This window comes from Rhinopithecus roxellana, chromosome 20, assembly GCF_007565055.1.
Source record: "Rhinopithecus roxellana isolate Shanxi Qingling chromosome 20, ASM756505v1, whole genome shotgun sequence".
NCBI lineage: Eukaryota > Metazoa > Chordata > Mammalia > Primates > Cercopithecidae > Rhinopithecus > Rhinopithecus roxellana.
This window is the reverse complement of record NC_044568.1, coordinates 78,789,116-78,801,437: the sequence shown is the minus strand read 5'-3', so window position 1 is coordinate 78,801,437 and position 12,322 is coordinate 78,789,116. Positions and strand designations below refer to the sequence as shown.

The 12,322-nt window shown below is 45.5% G+C and overlaps 1 protein-coding gene across 1 annotated transcript in view; it reads left to right on the top strand.

The window, feature by feature from the left end:
* Positions 1–11,742, top strand: part of LOC104667724 — a 152,532-nt gene extending 140,790 nt beyond the window's left edge. The window contains exon 67 of the mRNA XM_030925148.1: positions 11,029–11,742. Coding sequence (XP_030781008.1) covers positions 11,029–11,033 — 5 coding nt within the window. The 3' untranslated portion in view covers positions 11,034–11,742. The remainder of the gene's footprint in view (positions 1–11,028) is intronic.
* Positions 11,743–12,322: the final 580 nt, after the last annotated feature.

Below are 12,322 nucleotides of genomic sequence, written 5' to 3'. Positions count from 1 at the left end.
AAGTCAGTGACAACAGGAGTAGACTTCCAAGAGCTTCAGGAGCCAGAATTGGTGGCTGCCGTTCAGACATTTAAAACCTTAACGGCAGAAGAGAAAATTAATGAATTGGAAAAAATGACAAAGGGAGGATGAAATAAGAGGATCCAACATGTCTAAAAGAAATGCCAGGTCCGGTGGCTTATGCCTGTAATCCCGGCACTTTGGGAGGCCGAGATGGGCAGATCGCCTGAGGTCAGGAGTTTGAGACCAGCCTGGCCAACATGGTGAAACCCCCGTCTCTACTAAAAACACAAAAATTAACTGGGTGTGGTAGTGTGCTCCTGTAATCCCAGCAACTATGGAGGCTGAGGCAGGAGAATCAGTTGAACCCAGGAGGTGGAAGTTGCAGTGAGCTGAGATTGCACCACTATGCTCCAGCCTGAACAACAGAGCAAGACTCCGTCTCAAAAAAAAAAGAAAAAAAAAAAAAAAATCCAGAATGAAAACAGACAAAGGACCCTTTACAGTCAGGAGGCACAATCCCCAATACAATAAATCCATCCATACCAAGACCCAACAGAACAAAATTGCAGAAAAAAAACAAAGAAAAGGTCCTAAAAGCTACTGAAGAGCGTGGAAAGAATGAAGAACATGTTGATAATCCATCTCCCACCAGCAACAACAGAAAACAGTGGAATAGGAGAAAATAAGCATGAGGTTAGTGTTTATACCCAGGTCAACTATTATTTAAGAATGAAATAACCCCTCAGCACGGATCTATCTAGGGATACCTTTACCACGAATGACACTTTCTCAAGGGATCCACCGACATTCATTTATGTAGTCTGTGGCTGCCTGCCTGCTACAGAGGCAGACTATTTGCAACAGAGACCGTATTTTTGCTGTCTGAAAGACTCTACTAAGAAGATGGAAAGATAAGCTCCAGATTGGGAAAAATGTTTACAAACCACCTATCAGACCAAGGACTCATCTCGTCTTTAGAGTATATAAAGAACTCAAAGCTCAAAAGTAGGCCAACTGTGGTGGCTCACGCTTTTACTCCCAGCACTTTGGGAGGCTGAGGTGAGATGGCTTGAACCTAGGAGGTCAAGGCTGCAGTGACCAATGATCACACTCCTGCCTGTGTAACAGATTGAGACCAGTCACAGAGAAATACCAGTCACAGAGAAACAAGGTAGCGCCACACACCTGAGCTCCAGTGAGTTCTGGCACAGGTGGTGAGTTCCAAGGACTCAGCAGCATAAAGCATTGGTTGGACATCCTAATAGCCAGGTTGTGATTTCAACATCCACTTATGAGTATACTATAAAAAGAGGCCGGGCGCGGTGGCTCAAGCCTGTAATCCCAGCACTTTGGGAGGCTGAGGCAGGCGGATCACAAGGTCAGGAGATCGAGACCACGGCGAAACCCCGTCTCTACTAAAAATACAAAAAAATTAGCCGGGCGCGGTGGTGGGCGCCTGTAGGCCCAGCTACTCAGGAGGCTGAGGCAGGAGAATGGCGTGAACCCAGGAAGCGGAGCTTGCAGTGAGCCGAGATCGCGCCACTGTACTCCAGCGTGGGTGACAGAGCGAGACTCCGTCTCAAAAAAAAAAAAAAAAAAAAAAAAAAAAAAAAAAGCACCGTTCCAGTACCAAAAATGTGACTGGTGAGAATATAGGACAACTGCTGGCAGAGCTAGGCTTAAGGCAGGAATCAACTTCATGGTCTACCAACTAGACCCTCAGGAGGCAGCCTTGGACTCAATGAGACAACTATGAAGTGCCAACACAGAACGTGGTATGGCTGCACGGGAACCTCAGAGAATCTGTCAATCAAGCAGAAGCACTCGTTGTTTTGACCGTGTCAATACAAAACTGTCGGCTACTTCAGATTAAAAAACATCTGGGGAGGACAACAGAGAAGACTTACAGCTGCAGTGTCACAATGGAATAGTATCTGCAGTTAAGGTCCTCTCACTCCCTTAGGGGTTTTTAAATCAAGGGCTAAATTATTCCCCTTTCTTGGACACCAGAGAAGTATCTAAGAAAAGCAGTCACCAATTATAATTAACTTTTGGAGGACAAATTAAAAGGTGATTATAAGTTACAAAATAAAGGCATATTATGAACTCTCATAAAAAAAAGAGAAATTAAGATGCTTTTTATTATTATTTTTTTAAGACAGGGTCTCACTCTGTCCTTCAGGCTGGAATGCAGTGGTGCAGCCTCCCAGGTAGCTGGGATTACAGGTACACGCCACCACGCCCGGTTAATTTTTGTATTTTTAGTAGAGACAAGGTTTTGCCATGTTGGCCAGGCTGGTCTCAAACTCCTGACTTCGTGATCTGCCCGCCTCCTGCCCAGAGAAATTAAGACATTCTTAGATAAACAAAAGCTGAGGGAGTTCATTATGCAAGAAATGCTAAAGGGAGTCCTTCAAGTCAAAAAAAAAAAAAAAATGTTAGGTGGAAATTTGAGGCCACATATCAAGACCTGTATTGTAATTTTGATTCATATCTATTATTAGATTTAAAAGATGTGTAACTATAAATCTGTTAAATATATAAGTGAAAAAAATTAAGCATGGTGGCATGCACCTGTAGTCTCAGCTACTCAGGAGGATCGCTTGAGTCCAGGGACTTGAAGTTACACTGAGCTATGATAATGCCACTGCACTCCAGCCTGAGTGACAGCGTGAGACTCCGTCTCTAAAAATAGATATAATTTGTGACATCAACAACGTAGGAGGGAGGCACAGCTGTCAAAGAGTAGGGTATTTGTATGTGATCGAACTTACTAGTTTAAAATGGATTGCTATAACTTCAGGATGCTTCATGTAATCCCTTTGGTAATGACAAAATATCTACAGAATGTACATAAAAGGAAATGAGAAGAAATTCTAAGTGTGTCACAATAAAAAAAAAATCAATTAAACACAAAGGGACGAAATGAGAGAGAAAGCAAACCATAAGCCATGCAGAAAACAGTCAACGGCGTGGCACCAGGAAGTCCTTCTCCATCGGGAAGTCCCATAAGCAGTGTGCTGGAGTCCTCCCACAGCAACTGCTCACCACAGTGCTTGGCTGTGGGCCTCATGACACAGTCACCAGATTAGTGAGTTGCATCAGAATGATAATCTTTAAAAATACAAATGAATTCCACAATCAAAAGACTAAGAGACTTACACATAGGTTGAAAGTGAAAGGATGAAAAGAGAAGGAATAGCTATACTAATATCAGACAAAAATCGAGCTAAGATCAAAAGCTGTTATAAGAGATAACGATAACAGTCAATTCACCAGTTATAAATGTACATGCAACGCACCTCAGAGCTCCTAAATATATGAAGCAAACACCGTAGAATGAAAGGAGAAATAGATAGTTCTACAATAATGGTAGGAGACTTCACCTCACTTTTTTAATTTTTTTGAGATGGAATCTCACTCTCTTGCCCAGGCTGGAGTGCAGTGGCATGATAACAGCTCACTGCAACCTCCGCCTCCTGGGTTCAAATGATTCTTGTGCCTCAGAGTAGCCCCGGCTATTTTTAGTAGAGACAGGGTTTCATCATGTTGGCCAGGCTGGTCTTGAACTCCTGACCTCAAGTGAACCACCTATCTTGGCCTCCTAAAGTGCTTGGATTACAGGCCTGAGACACTGCACCCGGCCCAATACCTCACTTTCAATAATGAATAAAACATCCAGACAGAAGATCGAGAAGGAAACCAAGTACTTGAATAACACTATAGACCAGGTGGACCTACCACACAGATAACTTCACCCAACAGCAGAATACACATTCTTCAAAAGTACACATGGAATGCTCTCAGGGAAAGATTGTATGTTAGGCTTCAAAGCAAGATTTAATACATTTTAAATGACTAAAATCATAATAGAAGGAAAACTGAAATATCCACAAATATGTGGGAACTAACAACATACTACAAAACCAGTGGATCAAAGGAAAAAAAAAGGAAAATTAGAAAGTATCTTGAGACGAAACATCACATCTTATGGGATGCAGCAAAGGCAGTGCTATGAGGGAAATTTGTAGCTATACACACTTACATTAAAAAAGAAGCCAGAGGCCGGGCGCGGTGGCTCAAGCCTGTAATCCCAGCGCTTTGGGAGGCCGAGATGGGCGGATCACAAGGTCAGGAGATCGAGACCATCCTGGCTAACCCAGTGAAACCCCATCTCTACTAAAAAAAAAAAAAAATACAAAAAACTAGCCGGGCAAGGTGGCGGGCGCCTGTAGTCCCAGCTACTCAGGAGGCTGAGGCAGGAGAATGGCGTAAACCCGGGAGGCGGAGCTTGCAGTGAGCTGAGATCCGGCCACTGCACTCCAGCCTGGGCAACAGAGCGAGACTCCGTCTCAAAAAAAAAAAAAAAAAGCCAGCTGAGTACAGTGCCTCCACCTGTAATCCCAACACTTTGGGAGGCCGAGGTGGGCAAATCACCTGAGGTCAGGAGTTTGAGACCAGCCTGGCTAACATGGTGAAACCTCATCTCTACTAAAAATGTAAAATGTAGCCAGGCGTGGTGGCAGGGGCCTGTAAACTCAACTACTTGGGAGGCTGAGGCAGGAGAATCACTTGAACCCGGGAGGCAGAGGTTGCAGTGAGCTGAGATTGTGCCACTGCACCCCAGCCTGGGTGACACAGCTAGACTCCTCTACCTCCCGCCTCACCCCCCCCACCGCCCCCCCCAACAAAAAAAAAGCAGCAGCAGCGAGGCACAGTGACACTGTTCTATAATCCCAGCTACTTGGAAGGTTGAGGCCAGGAGATTGCTTGAGCCCAGGAGTTTTAGACGAGCTTGGGCAATATGGCAAGACCCTCTCTCAAAGAAAAAGGAAAAACTCTCAAACCAACAACCTAACCTTCTACCTTAAGACATTAGAAAAAGAACAGCCTAAACCCAAAGATAGGAGAAGGAAATAATAAAGGTTAGAGCAGAAATAAGTAGAAGACAGAAAAACAGACCTATAACTACCAAGGAGATTGAATCAGTGACCAAAAACTTGGCAAGAAAGAAAAGCACAAGATCAGATGGTTTCACTGGTGAATTACCAAACATTTGAACAATCAACACCAATCCTGCTCATATTCTTACAAAACACTGAGGAAAGAATACCTCCAAACGCATTCTGTGAGGCCAGCATTACTGATACCAAAGGTAGACAAAGAACCAGAGGAAAATAGAGTAATATCCCTCATAAATACAGATGCAAAAGTTCTCAACAACATACTCGTAAGGAGAATTCGACAGCATCATAAAAAGGATTATATACCATGATCAAGTGAGATTTATTCCTGGAATGCAAAGATAGTTACCATATAAAAATGTAAGATACCACATTCCTTCATTCTGTTAAACACGTGACTATTTCAGTTAGTGCAGAAAAAACATTTAACACAGTTTAATACCCTTTCATGATTAAAAAACACAAACTCAAAATAGAAATGACCTCAACATAATAAAGGTCATATAAACAACCCTCAGCTAACATCACACTCAGTGATGAAAGACAAAGTTTTCCAAGATGAGAAATAAAACAATGATGCCTGCTTTCATAATGCTGGAAATCCTCGCCAGAGCTATTAAGAAAGAAAGGAAAAAGAAAAGGCATCCAAATTGGAACAGAGGTAGTAAAATTATCTGTTAACAGATGACGTGATCTTCTTTGTCAAAAATCCTGAAGACTCCATGAAAAAAAAATGTTAGAACTAATAATCTGTCAAAGTTTCAGGATTACAAAATCAACATACAAAAGTCAGTTGCAATTTCTATACACCAACAGTCAACAATCCAAGAGGGAAATTAAGAAAACAATTCCTGCTGGGCATGGTGGTGCATGCCTACAGTCTCGGCTACTTGGGAGGCTGAGGCAGGAGGACTGCTTGAGACTCACAGGTCGACGCTATCAGTTTTGATGATGATTATGCCTGTGAATAGCCACTGTACTCCAGCCTGGGCAACATAGTGAGACACCATCTTTAAGTCCATTTACAATAGCATCAAATAAAATAGGAATAAACTTAACCAGGAGGCAGACTTTGGCAGGATGTAGAGTCCCAGAGACCGGTTGTGCAACAAATGTAAAAGCATCTCATATTTAAGGATTATAAGACTTAGTATTGTTAAGATGTCAATACTACTCAAAGTGATCTACAGGTTTAATGTAATTGCTATCGCAATCCCAGTGGCATTTTTTCTTCAATTATAGAAAAATCCATCCCAAAGTTTATACACAATTTCAAGGGACCCCAAATGGCCAAAACAATCTTGAAAACAAAGAACAAAGTTGGATTATCTTATACTTCCCAATTCAAAATGTGTTAAAAGCTACAGTGGTCAAAAGTGTGGTACTGCCACAAAGAAATACATACAGACCACTGGAATGAAATACAGAGTCTAGAAAGAAACTCTTACACATATGGTCAAGTGATTTCAGTAACGATGCCAAGACTATCGAACTGGGGAAAGGACAGCCTTTCAACAAATGGAAAACTAGATATCCACATGCAGAAGAACAAAGTTAAACTGTTACCTTATACCATGTTGAAGAAAAAAAAAGAAAACCTCAATAATGGATTAAAGACCTAACTGTAGGCCGGGCGCGGTGGCTCAAACCTGTAAGCCCAGCACTTTGGGAGGCCGAGACGGGCGGATCACGAGGTCAGGAGATCGAGACCATCCTGGCTAACCCGGTGAAACCCCGTCTCTACTAAAAAATACAAAAAACTAGCCGGGCGAGGTGGCGGGCGCCTGTAGTCCCAGCTACTTGGGAGGCTGAGGCAGGAGAATGGCGTAAACCCGGGAGGCGGAGCTTGCAGTGAGCTGAGATCTGGCCACTGCACTCCAGCCTGGGCAACAGAGCCAGACTCCGTCTCAAAAAAAAAAAAAAAAAAAAAGACCTAACTGTAAGAGCTGAAACTATACACCTTTTTTTTTGTTTGTTTGTTTTGAGGCAGAGTCTTGCTTACTTGTCCAGGCTGGAGTGCAGTGGCTTGATCTCGGCTCACTGCAAGCTCCACTTCCCAGTTCATGCCATTCTCCTGTCTCAGCCTCCTGAGTAGCTGGGACTACAGGTGCCCGCCACCACGTGTGGCTAATTTTTTTTTTTTTTTTTTTTTTTGTATTTTTTTAGTAGAGATGGGGTTTCACCATGTTAGCCAGGATGGTCTTGATCTCTTGACCTCATGATCCACCTGCCTCGGCCTCCCAAAGTGCTGGGATTACAGGTGTGACCCACCGTGCCTGGCCACTATATAACTGTTAAAACACAGTAGGAGGGCTTCCTTTTTGGTAATGACTTGATATGACGCATATGACACCAAAGGTACATGAACAAAAGGAAAAACAGACCAACTGGATTGCATTGAAGGATACTATTAACAGAGTGAAAAGGTATCCTACAGAATGGGAGTAAAGATGTGCAAATTGTATCTGATAAGGAGTTCCCATCTAGAATACATAAAGCACTCTCACAATGTAACAGAAACCCAACCCAGTTCAAAAATGTACAAAGGACTTGAATACACATTTCTCCAAATAAGATATGCAAATGGCCAATAAGCACATAAAAAGATGCTCAACATCACTAATTATTAGAGGAACCCAAATCAAAACCACATGGAGAGGCCGGGCACAGTAGCTCACGCCTGTAATCCCAGCGCTTTTGGAGGCCAAAGTGGGCAGATCACTTGAGGTCAGGAGTTCGAGAACAGCCTGGCCAACACGGTGACACCACATCTCTACTAAAAATACAAAAATTAGCCAGGAGTGGTGGTGTACGCCTGTAGTCCCAGCTGCTCAAGAGGTTGGGGCAGGAGAATTGCTTGAACCCAGGAGGCAGGGGTTACAGTGAGCTGAGATCCCGCCACTGTACTCCAGCCTTGGTGACAGAGCAAGACTCTGTCTCAAAAAAAAAAAAAAAAAAAAAACCCTCCATGGAGCTGCCACCTCAGACCCATTAGGATGGCTGTAAACAATACAGAAAATAACAAGTGTTAGGATGTTGAGCAGTTTGAACCCTTGTGTACTCTTACTGGGAGTATAAATGGAAAAAACAGTATGGTGATTCACCAAAAAGTTAAAAATCAGCCAGGTGCAGTGGCTCACGCCTGTAATCCCAGCACTTTGGGAGGCTGGGGCAGGCGAATCACTGGAGGCCAGGAGTTTGACACCAGCCTGGCCAACATGGTGAAACCCCGTCTCTACAACAATACAAAAATTAGCCAAATGTGATGATGCAGGCCTGTAATCCCAGCTACTCAGGAGGTTGAGGCATGAGAATCACTTGAACCCGGGAGGTGGAGGTTGCAATGAGCCAAGATTGCACCACTGCGTTCCAGCCTGGGTGACAGAGTGAGACTCTGTCTCAAAACAAAGAATTACTGTACAACCCAGCAATTCTACTTCTGGGTATGCATCCCCTAAAATTCAAAGGGTCTCACACATTTATACACTGATGTTCATAGCAGCATTATTCACAACGGCCAAGAGACAGCAGCAACCCAAGTGTCCACTGACAGATAAACAAATGTGGTCTCTCCATACAATTATGATTCAGCCTTAAAAAGGAAGGAAATTCTGACACACGCTACCACATGGATGAACCTTGAGGACATTATACAAAGTGAAATAAGCCAGTCACAAAAACGTATTTGAAGGACCTAGAGTAACGAGTTTCACAAAGTACAGCGGTGGCTGCCAGGAGCTGGGAGAGAGCAGTAATAGGCTATTTAATGGGGATAAAGTTTCAGTTTGGCAGGATTTAGTGAGTTCCAGAGATTGGCTGCACAAAAATACCTATGTACTTACACTGATTTGTGCACTTCAAAATGGTTACGGTGAATTTTACATGTGTTTAACCACATTTAACATTTTTTACATTAGAAATGCATATTGAGCACCTCTGTGCAAGGCGTGGTGATGGAATGATAAACTTTATACATATGAACACCGTAGTTATAAAACCAAACACATAAGGAGATAAAATTCTAAGTGTAAAAACTAGCACAGGCAGGGCGCGGTGGCTCAAGCCTGTAATCCCAGCACTTTGGGAGGCCGAGACGGGTGGATCACGAGGTCAGAAGATCGAGACCATCCTGGTTAACACCGTGAAACCCCGTCTCTACTAAAAAAATACAAAAAACTAGCCGGGCGAGGTGGTGGGTGCCTGTAGTCCCAGCTACTTGGGAGGCTGAGGCAGGAGAATGGCATAAACCCGGGAGGCGGAGCTTGCAGTGAGCTGAGATAAGGCCACTGCACTCCAGCCTGGGAGACAGAGCAAGACTCCGCCTCAAAAAAAAAAAAAAAAAAAAAAACTAGCACAGACAATAGACAGACACACAGGACTCAGATAGTAGGCTTATTAGACACAGATTCTAGATTTCAGCAGGGAACTAGAAATTATTAAAACTACTAATTACTAAATGTGTAGTTTAGTAATTTATCTAATCAGCTAATTGACTAATTACTGAAAATTATATATCTGAAAACCAGAATGTAGTAGAAACAGATAGCAGAAAAGGCCACCTAAACCCCATATTTTAAACGTTTCTCTTAGCAGATGAGGGATAGAAGGGTGCTTCCTGGCCAGGTGAGGTGGCTCACACCTGTAATCCCAGCACTTTGGGAGGCCGAGGCGGGCAGATCACCTGAGGTCGGGAGTTTGAGACCAGCCTGGCCAACATGGTGAAACCCCATCTCAACTAAAACTATAAAAATTAGCCAGGTATAGTGACACACGCCTGTAATCCCAGCTACTCGGGAGGCTGAGGCAAGAGAATCACTTGAACCCGGAAGGCAGAGGTTGCAGTGAGCTAAGATCATACCTCTGCACTCCAGTCTGGGCGACAGAGCAAGACTCCATCTGAAAAAAATAAATAGCTAGGCACAGTGGCTCGCTCCTGTAATCCCAATACTTTGGGAGGCCAAGGCAGGTGGATCACTTGAGGTCAGAAGTTTGAGACCAGCCTGGCCCAACCCCGTCTCTACTAAAAATATAAAAATTAGCCAGGTGTGGTGGCAGGTGCTACTCAGGAGGCTGAGGCAGGAGAATCGCTTGAACCCAGGAGGCAGAGGTTGCAGTGAGCCACTGTACTCTAGCCTGGGTGACAGAGCGAGACTCCATCTCAAAAAAAATTGAAGCCCATCTTTTAAACAGTTCTCTTAGCAGATGAGGGATAGAGGGGCACTTCCTTAACCTGGTAGCTCTGAGTGTCAGTCTGTGCCCTTGCCCACCACATTTGATGGTGACACAGCAGAGCAGCACCTCTAGGGCCAGGAGCCCTGCGTCACGGCCCCCACCGCCTGCTGTACTGAAGATCTCACCCACACATGAGCTCCCTTTAGCCCACACTGTGGGTTGGATGCATCCTGAGCTCTTGAAACATCGTGTGCTAAGGTTCTACCCTCCCCTTGGCTAGGAACTGTGTCTTGGTCTTCTCTGTGTCCAGGGTGCTGGCAGCAGAGCCTGACACAGAGTGAGCCCTCCATAGATGCTTGTTCAATCTCCAAGGAACTCAGCAGGCTGGGCCTAGCACCACTGCCTGCAAAGGCCCTGCAAGTATAGGGACTCATTGACCCATGCCTGCTGCTCTTACAAAAAGGGGAGAGGGGGGCCGGGCGCGGTGGCTCAAGCCTGTAATCCCAGCACTTTGGGAGGCCGAGACGGGCGGATCACGAGGTCAGGAGATCGAGACCATCCTGGCTAATACGGTGAAACCCCGTCTCTACTAAAAAAAAATACAAAAAACTAGCCGGGCGACGAGGCGGGCGCCTGTAGTCCCAACTACTCGGGAGGCTGAGGCAGGAGAATGGCGTAAACCCGGGAGGCGGAGCTTGCAGTGAGCTGAGATCCGGCTACTGCACTCCAGCCTGGGTGGCAGAGCAAGACTCCGTCTCAAAAAAAAAAAAAAAGGGAGAGGGAGATGGGTGGGAGTAGATGTGGAGTTGTCCTATTAATAATGAGGGCCGGGGCCCCTCTCCTCCGGGGCCCATAGCCTGGTCTTACTTCTCTTCTCTCTCCTTTACAGTTTGAGATTTCATCCAAGCCAGCATTAGGCTGCCAAAGACTCCAAACTCCTTCACCTTCTACTCCAATTCTAGTTCCTTGGCAAGGGCAAGATTCATGGCTGGGACAGAATAACCAGCATGGAATGCCCGGAAACTCAGAACTGCACGTGCTCCAAACACAGGGAACAAGAGCTCCTTGCCACTGTGCTCAAAAATACTTCTGGGGGAAACTCTCCCACTGGTCTGGGTAATTCTCCCCCTTCCTCCACACCTCCACTGTAAACAGACACTGTGGCCAGCGAGTATCAGCTCTGCAGAGACAACTCCACCTGGCCCCTGTTCATGCCCAAGATATTTACTCACGTATTCAACAGCCATCCGGGAAGCCGCTTCAGAACACTGACTGTGTGGTGGGGGACACGAAGCCAGGCCCTCAGCAGCTTGGTACTGGTTTTCCCTGCCTGATCCAGGGGTCTTCTGAGGCAGGAGGTTCCTTGAGGGGAACTGATGGCCCCAAGCCCGTTAATCAGAAGCCCAGGTAGGGAGCTTCTCTCTTTGGGGTAGACACACTGGGACTGAACGCTTTAGGAGGCTCTGGGGAGGGCCTCTGCTTTGGAAGGGGTACCTGTGAACTCAGGCCCCCAGGCTACAGCATTGGAAGTTTTTTACTTTCTTTTGGGATATAACTTTTTCCTTTGAGTTTTCAACTGAAAAATAAAGCTGGCAGAATCCAAGAACGTGTCTCTGGATTACTGGGGCTCATCATCCACTCAAGAGAGGGGGAGGTGTGGGCGGTTACAGAATCTGCTCACCGATAGGGGTGCCCTCGAGCCCTCTCTGCACTGAGCCTTTGGTAGGAGCTGGTAGGGTCCAGATTCCAGAGTAAAGGGCAAGGCATCAGCCACGGGGACTGAGGCAAGCTGAAGGCCAGACTTGACCATCCCTGACCTCTGCCCACCCCCACTTCCCTTTCCCCTCCTGCGGGAATGAATCCCTGCACAGCACAGCAGGTGCCAGATGAAGTTTAGAAGAAAGAACTCCAGGGTGAATGGGAATGAGAAGGTTGGTCCTCCACATTCCCACACTGGAGGGAAGAGAGAAGGGAGAGCAGCTGTGAGGTGAGTGTTTTGCTATGGTTACAGCCTAAAGACCCTGGAGCCCAGGCACTTCTCCAGGTGCCTTGAAAGATGTTTGATCTGGGGGCCGGGCATGGTGGCTCATGCCTGTAATCTCAGCACTTTGGGAGGCCAAGGCGGGTGGATCACACGGTCAGGAGTTCAAGACCAGCCTGGCCAAGATGGTGAAACGTCATTG